This window comes from Pseudorasbora parva, chromosome 12 (assembly GCF_024679245.1).
Source record: "Pseudorasbora parva isolate DD20220531a chromosome 12, ASM2467924v1, whole genome shotgun sequence".
Classification (NCBI taxonomy): Eukaryota; Metazoa; Chordata; class Actinopteri; order Cypriniformes; family Gobionidae; genus Pseudorasbora; species Pseudorasbora parva.
In genome coordinates, this window is record NC_090183.1 from 27,352,900 (window position 1) to 27,372,009 (window position 19,110).

Genomic DNA, 19,110 nt, shown 5'->3' on the forward strand with positions numbered 1-19,110 from the left:
AACCAATCAGAGCAACGGAGTAAGTGGCATATGTTGAGCAACACATAGTTGCTCATTGCGCATAGTCAACAGAACTCAACTACACGCACGCTGGAAGTAGAAGAAAAGATGAATGTAAACAATATTTTCCGGTGTTGTAAAACAAATTTAAGGATACACAGAGTACCTTCTAGGGATGCAAAAATTATGTTAGTCCACGGTTCAATACATACCTCGGTTTTTAACCACGGTTTTCGGTTTGCTTTTTTTTTGCTGTTCTATTCTTAGGCGATAGGAACAGAAAGCGGTTAAGAAATAGTTTTTTTATTGTCATATACATTCTTTATTTTACTTAAAAGACTTGAAAACACTTACTTAAACTTAAAACTTTACTTTAAAAAAAACACATTCCAGGTGTATTGTATAATATAAAATAAATATATAAAAAGGTTTACAGTGGCAGCTCAGAGATTTACAGCAGCACTTAAGTATGGAATTGAATGAATAAATGTAGGCTAAAATTAAAACTACATAGTCTTTAATATGCAATATACATTGACTGAAAGCTACATACTTTATTCAAGAGCAGTGAGTGATTTTTCTCTTTGTTTTTAGTTGTTTAATTAACATAATTTTACAGGTGAACTGGCCCTTTAAGGACAAGTGATCACAATTAGAGGTTAGGTCGGGCTCAAAAAATCAAGCCCGACCCTACCCGAGCCCGTGCACGTTGTGTCCGAGCCCGGCCCGGCCCGACACATTAACTGTAATTATGAGCCCGAACCCGATTTAAACCCGACTTAAACCAATTTAATTTAAATTTTTAATACGTGGGCGTTCTGACCAGAACGAGCCTGTAATGAGCAAAGCGCAGTGAAGCGGACTGGTGCGACTCATGTTAAAACTAACATTGATAAACTTGAATGAGTTGATAACATCGCTGTTTTCTCCACAGCGACTGTACAGCCGAATAAAATTTTGTTGCAATATTTTCCTGTTTAACACTTTGAAGCTGCTTTGAAACATTGTAAAAGAGCTATATAAATAAAGCTGACTTGACTCCGCTCAATAATCGCTCATGAACCGCTCACCGGTAAACTGATGTTTGCTCAAATCCAGCTCAGACATTTATCTGTAGCTTACTTTGTTGTAGCCATTAAACAATGTGTTTTTTCCTTCATATTTATGTTTAAATATTATATTATTATTTTTACTTTTCATCTGATTATGATAAGTGCAAAGATGCGATGATCAGAAATGATTTTGGTGGTTATATTTAGTTTAATATTAAGGTTTTTTTGTAGAAAGCATTTCTTTCGTTATGTTTAAATTGTATCTTAATTTTAAAAAAAGGTTTCTTAGGCCAATTGCCTGGATTTAATAAATAAAAAGCAAATAGCAGACTGTAATCGCGACATGAAGTCGTGAGAGTGATCGCTTTCATTGCTCATGCACTGGAGCGCGCGTCTCATAAATAAACCGAAACTCAGCAGGCTACTTGCCTCACAGACATGAGAAATATGTGTATAGAAAGCTTGAAATGTCCACTTTTAAACTAAACGATTCAAAGATTAATTAATCAAAGTGCAGTGTTGACGCGAGCAGCTCTTGACACAGAGCGTTTCTGTTCAGAATGCTGCACTCCATCACTGCACGAGCTGTGAGTTTAACGCGCATTTTTACACTAATCCTGACTTGTGCAACTTTGTAGCCTACACATTTTTTTCTTAGTTGTTGTATTAGTTCTTACTTATATATATACTTATATATAATTATATATATACTTATATATATATATATATACAATTATTGATTATAGCATAGCTTTCTGCCCACCCAATTAGACTAGTAGAGTAGGCTAATGATTAATAAAAGAAACGCTTGATCAAGGGTCCGGCCTGAGGATAGTGCCGGGAATTCTCGGCGTGACCCGGCCCACGGGTCGGTTCGGGTCAGGTTCGGGCTCGGGCAGAGTATCTAAACTCTATTCACAATCAGTAGGCTGCACTGCTAAGATCTGCTCGCATCTCACATACAGACACACGCGATTTACTTTCACTTTAGACATAAACGACTGTGTCTATATAACCTTGCGTGTATTTGACAGTATTAGCGCATTAAGACTACTCAGTCCAGTAATCACGTGTGTTTGACAGGCGCGCGCTCAGCGCATGTAAAACGCAAATGAAATGTTTAACCGGAAAGGCTTTAAAACGCGTCTAAACACCCCCTAAATTTTGGATGTTTGCTCATATCAGCATGTAGACTCACAGGCACACTCAAAAAGAGGGAAAATAAACTGAGAGAAATATTTAAAATGAAGAGAAATAGAAATAATTAATTAAAACCGGAAAAAAATTAACAAGTGCGTATTGAACCGTGAATGCCGAGCAGTTCAATATTATTTTGAGAGTACTTACCAACACGATCATCATTTGAGAGAAATTGTAAAGGTGAATACATATACAAACAAGTTTTCCGTTTAGGATTAGAACAAATTCAACCCAAACGCTCTTTGGTGAGGTGGATGATAACGTCACGCTATCTGTCCATCATCGTATTAAACGCCCGCCCTGACAATTTGATTGGTCCGAACGAGCTCCAGTTCAAGCGTAGTTGCTCCACATTGGATCAAGTCCAGACCGAACTTCCCGACCTCAAATGATGTGGGTGGGGGGCTAAGTTCGGCTGCCATCCAGGCTAGAGAACATGCTATTTAATAGCTGTTTCTTTTCTATTGGGGTAATGTGTGAATGGAGTTCACCTGAGGGGCACTGCGGATGTGACGGGGAGCTGTTTATGTCCTGACAGCTTTAGTTCACCTCCTCGTTAATTAGAAGGTTAAGGGAACGGTCTTTGGCAGGAGCGTGTACGATCTGAGGCTCATTATAAGCTGTATCAGCCTAGTTCATGAATATTAATAGGTGACGTAACATTCACCCAGAGGTCTGGTTTACTTGAAGATAGGAAAACGGGGTTAGCCAAAGATTAACTCTTACAGCTTTAGTGTTTGTTCAATGACAAAATTTGCAGAGATTTTAGTGTTAAAGTTGTCATTTTACCTGGTTGCTAAATATTTTATTTTTATTTTCACATCAGCCAAGCAAAATAAAGTTCTTAAATTATTTCCCTACATTATGGGCACATTATTAATATTATTAATTTGCCTTTTTAAAAATTTTATATCTTTTCTCATTCTGGCTAAACTACTGTTCAAAAGTCTTTGATCTCTTTTGCTCATTATGGCTGCATTTATTTGATGAAAATACAGTAAAAACAGTTATATTGTGAAATATTTACATTTAAAAAATTTCTATTTTATAAAAGTTTTCTATTTTAATACATTTTAAAATGTAATTTATTCCTGTGACTCTGGTGGTCTTCCGTGTCACATGATCCTTTAGAAATCATTCTAATATGCTGATTTGGTGCCCAAGAAACATTTCTTCTTATTATGTTTTTTTATTTTTTTATTATTTTTATGGCAACCATTATGCAGGTTTTTATTTTATTATATAAACAGCATTTACTTTCCCCTTTGATTAGTTAAATGTTACTTTAAATTGACACCTTACTGATCCCAAACTTTTGTAATTATTGATTTATTTGTCTTTTATTATTGGTCACTTTTATTAGGCATTTATTTATTTATATATTTAACTGTCCTCTTACTTTTTTGTGTGCCAACTAAACCTCGCATCTATTTATTTTCCAATTTAATGCAAACTGACACACATTTTTCAAATTTCTACATCTTAATTTCCTTCAACTAATCTGCGCTTTCATTTTTCAGAATTGATTTCTGTTATGTCGATAAGCCTCGGGAAAAAACATTTTACTTTTTTTTTTTTTTTGCCATACATGTAAGTTTGAGGTTTATGAAAAATGAGGGCAAATCAAACTTCCGTTTCATTTGTGACAATCTCATTTGGCTCCTTATGTTCTTGCTTGGCTCGAGTGAGACACGAAACTCCAAGCGGTGGTCTGAATTAAGCTGACTAAAAGCTGTCGTGTCCTTAAGATGCATGTCATATGTTCATTTTTCATCTTTAAAACAGGGTCAATCGTCAGCCTGTCACTGGAAATGATATGTCATATTATTGAGTTCAGTTCCCATTAGTATCCAACCCAGAGATTACTGTATTAAGGCATCTGTAAAGTTCGTGACATGTCCCTTAAGTACTGCTAAGAGGATGTGCATCTAATTCTTGTACAAAATTCAACTTATGTTTCATTTAGAGACATTTACACAGTTTCTAGGTGGTAAGTGGCTTAAAGTGCTGTTTTTGCATTGTCTACTATGCTGTCTAGCCAACGATTATCATAAGGCAGGATTATCTGTTGGTGATGAAATGAATGGAAACACTTGAAAGTGTTGGAAAAACTGGCAAATCTTTCCTCCAAAACTGGAGGACGTTGAGTAGCAGTTGAAAATCTTTCCTCCAGAAACAGAGGGCGACTTTGAGAAGCTGCTGACAAACAACTTGCAGATGAGGTTTATTTTCGCTTAATGTTTTTGTTCTATTTTCTCTTTCTCCATTAGATTTTCCCCTGCTTACTTATTAAACTATTTTTATTTAATGTTTTTATTTCTTTTGAATCATTTCTGTCTCTCTCCCTCTACATTTGGCTGGTCATCAGCTAACTGACTACCGGCTGTTATGTCAGACTCCCCACATAAGTGTCTCTGTGGAAACCTGACAGGAAAGCCACAAATGAGAATCTTAACGTTCCCGTGGAAACCACAGGCATATGCTGCTTACTTTGACAAAAGGCCGTGCAGACAGCTACAGCTCACATACTTAATCTTTTATTGTTAATCCTGTCCATTCCACCCATGCAAAGTTTTTGAATACATTTTCTTCTTTCCTTTATTGTATGTTTTTAAGAACTTTATGTGTACTTTATGGAAAATCCATGTGCCCGGTTTACGAATGACTTTTTTATATTTACATATGACCTACAGTTATATTAAAGGCACAATATGTAAGATATTTAGATGAAAATATCCAAAAACCACTAGAAAAATATTATATATTTTATTGACTTATACAGTATTATGACAATTATTTCCAACAATGTTTAAATCCAGAGAAATCATCTATTTTAACCAGGACACGCTGACTGTGTCATTGCGGTGGCTGTCAGTGATGTTATATTCACGCTACTCTGGATTTACTTTTGTAGAAGCCATGGAAGCATCAACGACGCTTTATATATTGTATTTTATTAGACAGGTGAGCAAGTGTTTGGATACGTTTATCAACACAGGTCTCTCTCATTAACATTGCCTCCCACGTCTCTAGGCCCAGCCTGCTTCATACCACCATAACGTTAATAAAACTTTAATATATTTGCTTATTCATGAACATGATGTCTGCCCGAGTCTGTTGGATTCCATACCTATGAAGGTAAAGTTAAGACTACAACTCCCATGATTCATGATCACAGCATCATCAAGCTACACTTTTGTTTTGAATAAGCAAACAACTATAGGGATAAAAATTACATATCGTTAGACTGGGTTACCCGGAGATTCGCCCGGCAACTCAGTCTGGAAACCTGTGCATACATGCGGGGACCAATCACAGACTGGGTTATCCACCTGGCGTGCTATTGGCGGGTTTAACACGATGACAGATAGAGAAAGGATGGGTCGTTGCCCATTGATCATATCTCTTGTGGTCTGATTGGTTGAAGGACTATCCAATTGCGTACAGAGTTATTTAAACAATGCCCATTGATCACACCTCTTGTGCAGTACAAAATACAGAGCAGACTCCCCAGACCAATGTTCAATTTTAAATTGAACTTGGTCTGGTGATAGCCAGAGAAACATATTGTGCCTTTATATATGCCTTTTTTTATTATTTGATAATGATTTTAAGTTTGTTTTTGTTTTTTGTTTTTTCAGAATTTCAGTTTATTTTTCTGAATCTGAACCGGTAAATACACAATTCAGGTAAATACAAGTAGAGTCATCTTTAAATATATAATAGTTTATACAATACAGATTTTTTCAATCCAATCTGCTGTATAGCAGTTCTAAAAAAACAGTAGAGTCTTTCAGTTCAGTGTTAATATATTTTAGTTCATTAACTGTATTGGCTTCAACAATTATAAAATGAGCAGAAAACAGTGGTGTCATCATTCAGTTAAGTTGAGCTAACTCATCCAATAGTGTCAGTGCAGTCAAATCAGTACTGAATATTAAGTGTCCCGACTAAGCAGGCCAGAGTTGCAAGGAACCCAACCTCCATCAGGTGACAGAAATGGAAGAAAAAAACCTTGGGATAAACCAGGCTCAGTCAGGGGGGCGGTTCTTCTCCGGCCAACGAATGAACACGGTGCGATTAAGATTCAGGCTGCATCACAAGTAAAGTCAGATTGTGGAACGGCTTTCAAAATATTTAATCCAGTTCCTTCTACATGAACAAGCATTATGTCGTTGTACAAAAGCCAAAATAAATAAATAAAATATTATCTGGAAAATATTTGATATGGATTGCACATACCCCAAATAAACTATTTCCCGGCATATACATATTTATTTTAGTCAAATATATTTTGCATTTGTTCAAAATTAAATTAAATTAAATTGTACTCTAAGATAACTTTCGAAATATGCTTTGCAGAGGCCAAACGTATATATATATATATATATATATATATATATATCAACATCCAAAGTCTAAAAACTAAGAACATGTTATTACCGTACAGTACCGCTAGCATATGTACCCTTCATAAAACGTGTTGTTTCGCAACTGCACAAACATTTAAGGCCCAATGCAAATTCCGAGCAAATCAGAGACCATGTACCCAGTATAATTTGGCACCTGTTTGGATTGTGTGTCCTTGTGTGTCCTCACATGAACCTTTAGCCCCTCTTTAACTACCATGTGACCTGCCTGCCTTAAATTATGTAGCGAATTCCCTCCACGTGGTACAAACCCCTCATTCTCGTCCAGCTTACATTCCTCTTTTATTTTCAACCAATGGACTGCACTGCTCTCTACTGATACCTTCAGCTTTTTTTTTTTTGGACTGTTTCACTTTTTATCTCAATCTCTATATTTTACTGTACAGACGCCCCATGGTTCTGGACTGGAACATATTTTTGGAACATGTCCACCTGCAGATTTACAAGATCCATCCCTGCATGTGAATTAAATATACATGGCTACACTATGAGTTTCCATTTGCTTCTCTAAACCAAAACGATTCTCATTTATATCCCTGCTATTTTTCGTTTAAGATGTGTTTTTTTTATTTTATTTCTTCAGGGCTCTCACTTTTCACTAGGAGTGCAGAAATAGTTCATCGCTGTGCTTTTGAGGTCATTTTCATTGAAGATCACACTTCTGGGATTGTGGATTTGAGGGCATCACCTCTTCAATTTTACTTGTTCCATTTTGCTCCCGCACAATAGTTTAATCCCCCTTTTATGTCTCTAAATTTTAAAACTCTATTTTCCATCCCTCTTGAATTCTGCTTAGATCTCCACAAACCAGCATTGTCGGCTCCTCTATGCTTCGAGAAGGACATCTCCAAAAACCTCAAACCCAGAGTGGCGTTTTCAGCCAAATGAAGCCATAAATCAGTCTGTTGTATATTATAGCTCATTAAGAGCAGGACTAAACCTCAGAGCTCCAGCGGATGCTAGAGAGAATACGAATGGATAATTACAGATAAAATAATGCATTTAGGACGCCTTTCTGCCGTAGCACATTTTGAGAGCTTCTCCGCAAAGATAAACCATTAGAAATGTCACATTTGCAATTATAACACTTTATTCTTCTAGGCCTGTGAAGGATTAGATGTCTTTTTTATTATTTTATATTTTATTTACTTTAGTTTTAGTATTTATTTTAAATACTACTTAATTCTATTCTGAAGCATTTTAAATAAACATACCTTTAATATCAGCAAAATAAAAGGTAAATATTAGTAGATGTTTTCAATGTTTATCATTTTGTTGTCTACCTGCACATTTTTTGTTCATATTGTTTGTGTTTTTTCAGTTTTTTTAGGGCTTTTTTTTTTGTTGTTTTTTTTGGGATCAGGCAAAGATATTAATTTATGTGGACTTCCCAGATGAGTTTAATGTCAGTGATACGGCAAAACCGGAGATCCTCGCTGCCAAATGCACCCAGCCATTCATTTTGTTTACTGCGGTGTGTTTAAATGCCTGTGCAAAGATGCTTCTGCTAGAACTTCTGCTGTAAATCAAATTCATTGGGGAATTTGGAGCACAGACAAAAATGTCAATGCATCTAAATGTGTACCATATAAACATGGAACGTGCTGCAAAGATTACAAAAGAGACATCCCATGGAAAGCCCTTCCGGGTTTATCTCATGAACAGTATGAGAACTGATGCTCTTTTGAAACTCCTTTGGAATCATTGTCTGTTTGCTACTGTGTCAGTATCAGTGCCAGATGGACAGAGGTAACTCCGAGTTCAAACAGAGATTTGTATATTGTATAATCTTGTCAAATAACTTGCATTTTAATGAATATAAAGAAACCTGCATATGCGGAATGACTAGGTTATAATCATTATTATACTGTATGGATTATAGTTTAGTTCTAGCTCTCAAAGTTTCAGGCCAAGTAGCTTTGATCAAAGGCCACCAGCCTTCTCTCCCCACGTGTATCAACAAGCCTTGGCCATCCACGACCCTGTGGCCGGTCCACCACTGTTTCTTCCTTGGACCACTTTTGATAGATACTAACCACTGCAGACAGGGACAGTTTTGTTTTTGCCCCCATTTTTCATGAGCTGAACTTTTCTATGTACACAAAAGGCCTGTTTCTCTCAAATATTGTTTACAAATCTGTCTAAATCTGTGTTAGTGAGCACTTCTCCTTTGCCGAGATAAGGTGTGGCATATCAAGATGCTGATTAGACAGCATGATTATTGCGCAGGTGTGCCTTAGGCTGGCCACAATAAAAGGCCACTCTAAAATGTGCAGGTTTATCACACAGCACAATGCCACAGATGTCGCAAGTTTTGAGGAAGCGTGCAATTGGCATGCTGACTGCAGAAATGTCCACCAGAGCTGTTATAATTGACTGTTAATTTCTATTGAAGCCATTTTCAAAGGCGTTTTAGAGAATTTGGCAGTACATCCAACCGGCCTCAATACCGCAGACAACATGTAACCACATCAGCCCAGGGCCTCCACATCCAGCATCTTCACCTCCAAGACCGTCTGAGACCAGCCACCCAGACAGCTGCTGCAACAACACTCGGTTTGCATAACCAAAGAATTGTGAGACACAAACTGTCAGAAACCGTGTCAGGGAATCTCATCTACATGCTTGTCATCCTCATCGGGGTCTGGACTTGACTGCAGTTGGTCATCGTAACTGACTTGAGTGGGCAAATGCTCACATTGGATGGGGTCTAGCACTTTGGAAAAGTGTTCTCTTCACGGATTAATCCTGTTTTTTTTACTGTACAGGGCAGATGGCAGATAGGCTGTATTTTGTTGTGTGGGTGAGCGGTTTGTTGATGTCAACATTGTTGATCAAGTGGCCATAGTGGCAGTGTGGTATGGGCAGGTGCATGTTATGGACAACGAACACAGGTGCAATTTATTGATACTGTGACGAGGCCCATTGTTATGCCATTCATCCACGAACATCACCTTATGTCGCAGCATGATTAGGCACGGCCCCATGTTGCAAGGATCTGTACACAATTCCTGGAAGCTGAAAACATACCCCCATTCTTGCATGGCCAGAATACTCACCGGACATGTCACCTTTTGAGCATGTTTGGGATGCTCTGGATCGGTGTGTACGACTGCGTGTTCCAGTTCTTGCCAATATCCAGCAACTTCGCACAGCCATTGGAGTGGACCAAAATTCAACAGGTCACAATCAACAACCTGATCAACTCTATGCGTAGGAGATGCTGCACTGTGCAATAATCAATAATCATGCCGTCTAATCAGCATCTTGATATGCCAGACCTGTGAGGTGGATGAATTATCTTGGCAAAGGAGAAGTGCTCACTAACACAGCCTTAGACAGATTTGTGAGCATTATTTGAGAGAAATAGGCCTTTTGTGCACATAGAAGAAGTCTTAGATCTTTGAGTTTAGCTCATGAAAAATGAGGGCAAAAACAAAAGTGTTGCGTTTATAATTTTGTTCAGTGTATATGCTTGCTTTGAGAGCGAACAGAATAATATATTGACTTCCATGTCAATCATCAATCGTCAATCACTCTTTTTAGCGGAGAGAATATAATTATGTTGCAGGCCGTGTTATAAAATGTGCATTTACTGTGTATGCAAACACATAATACATCTGCATAAGCACATGATTGGATTGGAATAAAACCCTTTCTTTATGGGTCACATCTGAGAAATGCACACATAATCGTCCTGTTACAGGAAGTGTATTTTATCTCTGGTATTATGCTCCACTGGCTTCATCTATAGCCTGGTTTTCTTTTTTTCTTCCTTTTTTTAAACTCAACCCTTAACAACATTCATGTTCCTGATTACCAATTATACCTCTCATGGTCCTTTCAAATAACTTTAATTACTGATTAGAATTCGGCTCTCACAAAGCCGGTACTTGAGTGTAATTGCTCAATAAAGAGTTGAGTGGAAATGTGTGGTAATAAGTAGGTGTTCCTGCTGCTTGTCTCATTAGCGAGTAAGCACTGCCTTTGCTTCCCGGTCCGCATAAATGGAGCCTCTCTCATTCATGGCACAGGGGCCCCCTGGTTTCTCCATAGCCGAACCAGCAACCGGATAACATGTCCCAAACTCGCTGACCTCACACCACAGATACCTCACTGAACACACATATATAATGTCCGTATTTGTTTTTCGCAACACTATGTCACAAGGCAGAGACCTATATAGCATTAGCTGTGAGCGACTTCAACCTCAGTTGTCAGGCACAATTTGCACATGATGTGATGTTACATGTTCTGCTCATGAAGATAACATGATAATTCATGGGAGGCCCTGCAAGTGTTACTGTTAGTTCTCATGTTTGACAACAGGTGTTCACTCTGTTAATACCTGAGCTGTATTGCCATATCTGCCTACATAGACAATTGCATTCCTAATTGAAATGGAACCTCATAAGTGACTTATGAAACACAGTACTGAGGCAACAACACTGCTGTGAACGAATAACGCACTGTAATGAGAGCAAACAAATGGATGAAATAAGTTGATTTATAATTAACACTACCGTTTAAACGTTTGAGGACAGTAACATTTTATGCTTTTTTATCTCATATTCTCACCAAGGCTGAATTTCTATGAATTTATTTAACATTATGAAATATTACATATATATTGTGTGTGTATATATATATATATATATATATATATATATATATATAATGTGTGTGTGTATATGTATGTATGTATGCATGTATAAAATAGATGGCAAAGCTAAATGTTTAGCATCATTACTCCAGTCTTCAATGTCACTCACATGATCCTTCAGCAATAAATATACTGATTTGGTACTCAAGTAACATTTTTTGTTTATTATCAATCTTGAATGCAGTTGTGCTGCTTAATTTTTTTAATTTAAAAATAAAATAAAAACCATGATCATTTTTCCCCCAATAATGTTCTGACTGAAAAAACAGCATTTATTTGAAATAGAACAATACAAATCTTAACTGTCCTTGATAGTTAATGACTATAAATATTAATTACTATTAAAAAACCTTACTGACCTCAATTTTTTAATTTAACACACTGACTAAAAATGTTCTTATCCACCATTTTTCTTCACCAAGCATGTCACATTGCATTATGAATTTGACTTCTCTTTGAAAATAATATATAATTCTATCTTATAATGAGGCCAAAACAATGAATTAATTTAGCTGTTATATCAATCTTCACACTGGAAAAGGCTGTATCTCCTATGTAGGCAGCTCACTTGGTATTAAAATAAAGCTATTATTAATATTATCATGTTTATACTGATAAAATTGACTGTAATTTTTTTGGACTTTCATGCTTGGAATTCTATAAATCTTGTTTTCATATGACTGAAATTGTATTAATTCATTCAGGTTTGTCAGATAGTTACATTTTCTTTTAAGATCGATCTTGGTAAATTCTGGTCTCGATGTCTGTTCTTAGCCACATTTTGTTGAAAACTAACTTCCTCTTTCAGTTTACTCTGTAGTTCATGGTACTGTCCCACACCTCCCTCTCTTGGTCTAATTTGCCCGGTTCTTCCAGGCTTCCTCAATAAATCATGCCATCTTTGAAACATTTACATCTCTCGTACTGCCCTGAATTGAGAAATCCAAAAATCATTGGATGTTGGAGAGACATAAGATATTAAGGAACTTAAGATATTAATTTTATGTCAACTTGCAACTTACAAGTGACTTTAGGAGCTAAGGCAGAGAAAAGTACAAATAGAGATCACAGGAGGAGGAGAAAGGGGATATTGAATGCTTTTCCTTTTTTATTTATGGTGTAGTTGGGCTTGAGGTTTCACAGAGGTCATAAGGTTATTGCATAAACAGTTCATGTAAAGTGCTCTTGTGCCTCTGGGGAATGTTGATCCCATGTTCACAGCAATTTTATGTTTTATAAAAATTAGGCGTTGGCATTTCAGGATTTTAGTCGTTTCAAGACCATAATTAATTATTTTGGCCTGGCTTGGATAAACAAAATTTCTGACATCTATTAGATCTAAACGAATGATAAAAATGACAAAAATACTGAAAAAAAAATAAACACGAATAAAAATACATCCAAGGTCTCTTCAATGACTAATGTTAGAACAGTGAATTCCTATGGCCTCCCCTAAAACACTGTCATTTGGAAAGCTCACTTGTGGACTGGTACTTAGACGGTCAAATGATTCAGACCTAAATTGGACGACAAGTGCAGTCAAATCAGAATATAATTTGGCAAGCAGATTTTGATCCTGCCTGAAACATGCAGTGGAGCCCAATCCCTGGATTAGCTGTGGACTTTACAACTCTGCGATTGGCTTGTTGCCACACACTTGGCTGGACAAATGTCCCATCTAACTTGTTTTGAGCACAGTACTTAGATTTTCAATCTGTACAAACACCTACTTACTACAGCTTAGACCATCTTAGTTAAGCAAATAGTTGCTGTTAAATGTATTAATCCATCAGCGACAATATGGTAAGTGTGTGTAAGCCTCACTTGCTTTCAATTTCTACTCACATTTAAGTACTTACCCAGGCCGACATTTTGTAAGGAGGCTGTAGATATAAACAAAATGTAGGTAATCATCATGTTATGTGAAAGTATTACATTCCTTAAAGCTTTCGTCTGCCGTTCTTTGTGACATCTAGGTGTGTCGGATTTATGTCAGCTTGATCTATCAAGGTTTTACAAAAGTTTTCCACCCACTCTGACCTTTTGTGGATTGATTCATCCCTGAGGAAGAGAGTTTATCATTGTACTTATGTGATGTCTTGCTTTTAAACATGTTTTACCAATTGAAATTTTTCTTGCTGGGTCTCAATCTTTTTTTTTTTTTTTTTTTTTTTAACAGGGGACTATCCTCCACCTCCTCCACCTGCAATTGACAGCAGCGGGCTCCCGTCCCCTTCCCACTTCCCACCTCCTCCGCCCATGGATGAGACATCTCTCGGCTTTCAGGTGGGATTTTTTAAATGGGTCATCACAATGTACAGTATACCCAAAAGGGCAAATGACCTCCAGTGGGGTCCAAAAATTATCCAAAAAATATTCTGGAAAATAAAATATAAAATAACAATAAATATATATATAATACAGCATGAAGGAACAATGAATGAACATTTGAATTCTTCTTATGAACACAATTTATTTATTTGATATGTATTTAATATTCAGTATTTGGAATGTCCCCCTTTTTCTTTAATTCATGCACTCCAGCTGGCATGAACTGCACAAGCTTTTGCGAAACAAACATGATTTGTGTATGTTCCAAGTGGAAGCAGAGCAGTCTGACTGTTTTTGTTCAAAGTTCACACAGGGAACAGATTTGCTTATTTAATTGGTGACCTGAAATGCGGAATCTTAAATATTATTAGTTCTTTCTAAGAATTTTCCAGTTTTAAATTAATTTTCAAATCGCTAATTTTCAATGTGAACCGGACCCAATAATTCAGGACACTTGCTTTGTCAGTGTATTTTGAGGTCTTTTGATTTTATCCTAAAAATGAGAAAGTACTGACTGTTTGTGCTGTTTTGTTTCGTGTTTTGTTAAGAAACAAAATAATGAGAATGAAGCTACTTTTTTTAATTTATTTTTTGGTAAAAGAGGTACAACATTTTGTTTACTGCTTATATTTAATTCGGGATTGTGGGGACCATAAAACTTTTTCAACTGTACTGTATGCCTTAGTCCACAGAATAATAGTTGATGTAGGCTACCACTATGCATATGTTCTCTATATTTCTTTAAAATCAGAGCTCCAGACTGCGACCAAATGGGGTCAAGTGTTGAAGGTCAGACTGGTTATCAGCTCGGATCAATAATAGATAAATAAATAGTAGAAAAAAATAAAAATAAATAAATAAAACAAGCAGTATTTAAAAAAAAAATTAAATTCATTTTATAATCAAAAATCCCCCCAGCTCTACCAGTAATGATAAGCTAAAGCCCACCCGCACGGTGCCGTGATTGTTTACAAGGTAGTTTTTGATGTAAGAAACACTGAATTTTTTCAGTCATTTTTTCACTTTTTTCACTGCAGATTAAGGAGAAAATACTCAGCATGACTTATGAATTTGCACATGGTTTGTCTTAAAGCATATTAAAAACACCACATAGGCATATAAACATTAAAAACTTGATTTTCTTTATGTAAAGTTTTATGTTAATACAAAACTGCATAGAATAGTGTTAAGTATGCAAATTGGGACGCACGTGTTTGTGAATACCATAGAAATGAATGACAAGTGCTGAAACTGATGCAAAATTTTCTGACGTCTCTTAAAAACAGCTGTAAATTCTGAACAATCCAAAATGAAACCATATTTAAAATGAGTCAATAGGCTGTCGACTCAGTATCATCATTATCACAGTTCATTAAACTATTTTCCCACAAAAACTGTTTTTTTGAGCATAATGAAGCCTCTCCCCCATTGACATCCATTATAACAAAAATGAAGGGGGTGGGGGTGGGGGGTGTCTTTGGTCACGGTACAGAAGACGGCGAGGACTAGTCTGACGTTCCATGCAAATCAGATATCGCAGCCGTAAACTAAAAGCTTAATTCTAGTTATTTGTTTCCTAAACATAAAAAAAAAATTACCTGAAGGTACACGGGCCTTGCTTTAATACTTTCAGCACACTTCAGATCCCTTTCCGTGTGTGTTAACGACAAACAGACAAAAGGCCAGCCAAGTCTGCATCTCTTTTTGTGGCTGTTTAGGATAGGCGTGTGCCCTAGTTGTTTATATTTCTCTTTAGTTCATTTGGCACCCTTTTGGAAATGAGTGAGGGCACAGAGAAGGCTGACACCTATTGGTTCACCTCGGTCATTTTCCCCTTCAGAGAGTCAGTCCCCCCTTGGAACCAAACGCTCATTGTCCAGCCATTAAACTACAGCCTCAAAACAGTTTCTGACTAATATTCATTGGGATTACTCCTATTGATCTTTCTAATTACTTAACGCAAGCTGCCTGTATTCCTTAGATTCCTATAGGGAATCCATGGGCTGATAAAAATGTAGATCTCCTTGTTTGATGGCCTACTGCTACATTAGTGCAGAATGAGAGAGGTTTTATTTTAATTTTTCCATCATTGTTGCTTCGGCCTGTTGATAATGTGTCCGTGCAGTTGCAATATGACCAGGTTTGCTGCAGGACAGGATTTAGCCGCTGATGGGCGACGCCAAGACGCCGCTGTTTATTTTAGTGAGACGGTTGTAAAGTCTTCATCGTTGTTATTTTTTTATTTTTAAATAAGGCCATTTTATCTGCTGCTCTAGATGTGACTACAGGCATGTTCTCTGCTCTATTAAAACCCTCCACCGGATCGCTTTCCCACGAACGCTGCTCTGCAAGGGAGGAAGCCTGTCCAGAGGGAATCAGCGCGTTTGTTGATCTAGCTCTACGGAGTCAGCGTACGGCAGACGGTGTTATTGGCGGATAATTAGGCTAGTACAGAAAAGACATCAGACTGTAGAGGCGAGGATCTCGATTCCTCTGTAGAAATGAATGGCATCCTGGAGTCAGTTTAACCGGCTTTACATCTCAGACGAGAGATCAGTGACAGCAGATGGTTTGTGACATAGAAAAGAATCACATTTTGTAGTATTCATCACGCCGTTCCCCTGAAAACCTTTAGCTCTCGATTCTGGCAACAGTACTTCTGCGTTCACGTGCGTGAGCATTTTACCGAAAACGAGCGGCAATCCGCTCGACCCGTGGCTTTCCCTAATTCCAGTTTTCTACATCTTTCATGAATGAAAAAGGGGATGTTGAATTATTTCTGCATCTAAGCAGAACTAACAAGAGGAAGAGGCCGGAGTGCCGCGGTGAACATGAATAATCAAATGATTCTTGGCCTAAATTATTTTGTTTCCCGTAACAGAACACGTAGCAACACATGCAGTCTTTATTTAACTTCACTTATCTGTCTCTGTGGTTTTTCATTAAACTCAGCACTTAAATCAGCTTCCTCTCTTCAAACGGTGCTTACCAGAATGCAAAATGATGGCTTACATAACCGATGGAAGTGCTTCATTAGATTGCTATGCCTTTTCTTTCATAACACTATGTCCTTCTATTGAACTGACTGTCCAGTGCTCCTAATGGGATTAAGATAATTCACCTAAAACATCTCACAAAATAGGGGCTGTGTACACGTGTGTGTTTGCATTTTCCAATGGCCTTATGTGCTATTACAGTATTTTTGTTCCTCCTGCAAATCGTTGTTGATCTTTTTGTGACTCAATCTTGGTTGCTATAGGAACTTGGCCAAAAAATAAAAACTCTTGATCCTTTTATAAATTGCAGCACGCAGTATAATTAATAATGAAACAATACAGGGAATTGCACTGTGGAAGTTGTTTTAGACCGCATAATCTTATGGAACTCGCTGTGTATTTATCTCATTTACCTAAACTGTTCTGAAACGGTTCTACATTTATTAGCAACACATTTGCGAGTGTGCTGAAATGTGCATCAGTATTTACATTTAACTGCTATTACTGTAAGCTAATACGGTTCATGGATCAGTTCTGTCAACCATAGCAGCAGTTATTCCTCATATTTACGTATGACACATGCTTTTATAAACCGGTTCAGGTTATGTGTAGTCCAAGCAAAGTAGGCCTATGTGAGATTGCAACTTAGAATTCAGAACGAAACCGGGAAGATCAGGAATTGAGCCAGTAGGATTCAGCGTTGTATCCATGTTTGTGCCGTTACCTGCTTAGCATAATTTATTTAGCGAATCTAGCGCTAAACATCGCAAACAGCAGGTGCAATTCCTTCTTAGTTTAAGTTCATCTTAGTTCAGGACCTTGGCATTAATGATGCAAATCTCTGTTTGCCCTTTCCCCTGATTGCTTGGGAAGCTTTTTAGGGCCTCAGCTCCAAGTAGAGGCATGTTAGCGTTGTAATAGGTTGTGACAGGTAATCCAAACAGATAAGTTTGAGTAAGAGTCAGTCACTGATCCTGGCCTATGAGCTCAGTGCCTCAGGCAATCCTCTCCTCTCCTCTCCTCTCCTCTCCTCTCCTCTCCTCTCCTCTCCTCTCCTCTCCTCTCCTCTCCTCTCCTCCCCTCCCCTCCCCTCCCCTCCCCTCCCCTCCCCTCCCCTATTTATACCATTGAATTAATAATTAATATTTTCTGCTCTAATAAATTATTATTATGATTTTTTAATAATAATTGTCCCATTTCAAAACCACAGTTTATGTCAAGGCCATATTGTTGAGTGCTCACTCACAAAAACTATGTCAGTTCACATAAAGGGCGTTTATTTATCTAGTGTCATGTAAAGATGAGGGAAAAGAAAGAAGAAGCCACAGAGGACAAGAACAGATATCAGTGTCCTTCAGCCGAGAGGGGAGAAGGTTGCTGTTCCCCCTTTGATGAGGAGTGAGAAGGCTGTCAAAGTCTGCCCCTCACACCTTTTTTTGTGTGTGTCACATGGCTGCCATTCCTCAAATGCCTTTGATAATTTTGTTCTTCACTCCCTCTCCAACATAAAGGACAGGATTCAGTGATTTCAGTTGTATTGCTCATCCAAGACTTAGACTTTAGAGTCAATTGTTATATATATATATATATATATATATATATATATACAGTTTTTGCTTAAGAAAAGTTGGGAAGACCTTAGTTTGCCTTACATTACATGGTATTACAAACCACTGTCGGAGTAACTCGACAGTTTACTAAACAGTTGTGCCACACTGCTTAAGTATAGTACATTAAGTATAGTTTTCTAATTAAAATTGATCATAATAAAAATGCTGGTAAGACATACAGTTACTTGAATGGATCTCTTAGGTGATTAACATGTTTTTAATTTCTGAATAAATATACATTTTATTTTGATATTTTAGTATTATCAATATGTCAAAAATGTCATATAGGGATGCAATCCATATATATATATATATATATATATATATATATATATATATATATATATATATATATATATATATATATACAATCTTTTACTTTTTGAAATAGTAATTAAGATATCTATAGTTGCGGGGGTGAGGAAACTTGGTCCAGCTTTATTTTGGAGACTCTAAATGAAAATTGTATGTCTATAATATATAAGTTCACTAGATTGTTATGCTTTGAGTAATTTATAATGCACTGATCTGTATTCTCATACAGAAGATATTGTGTGCATACCTTGAGACTTGGTGAGAACACTCAGCACGACACATGAATCAAGTGAGACCCAATATTTAGATTAAGTGAGGTGGGATATTTATTTATGGATGTGCCATGCTACCTCAGTGTAAACATCTTAAAAAGAAACCTGTACCCGGAGTGTGAATAAAACTTTGCGAGAGTGAAGCTTTGTTATTGTCAGTTTGGGAGACAGTGAAACTTTCAAGTAGAGTGAAAACAGATAAAGCGGGCAGCGAGAGAGGGAGAGAGAGCTAAGGGGTGAT

At 37.1% G+C, this 19,110-nt stretch overlaps 1 protein-coding gene across 4 annotated transcripts in view; it reads left to right on the top strand.

Moving 5' to 3' along the window:
* lpp (LIM domain containing preferred translocation partner in lipoma) overlaps positions 1-19,110 on the top strand; it is a 291,537-nt gene that overhangs the window by 154,713 nt on the left and 117,714 nt on the right. For all 4 annotated transcript variants that reach the window (XM_067459632.1, XM_067459633.1, XM_067459634.1 and 1 more), the window contains one exon: positions 13,525-13,631. In XM_067459632.1, coding sequence (XP_067315733.1) covers positions 13,525-13,631 — 107 coding nt within the window. The remainder of the gene's footprint in view (positions 1-13,524; positions 13,632-19,110) is intronic.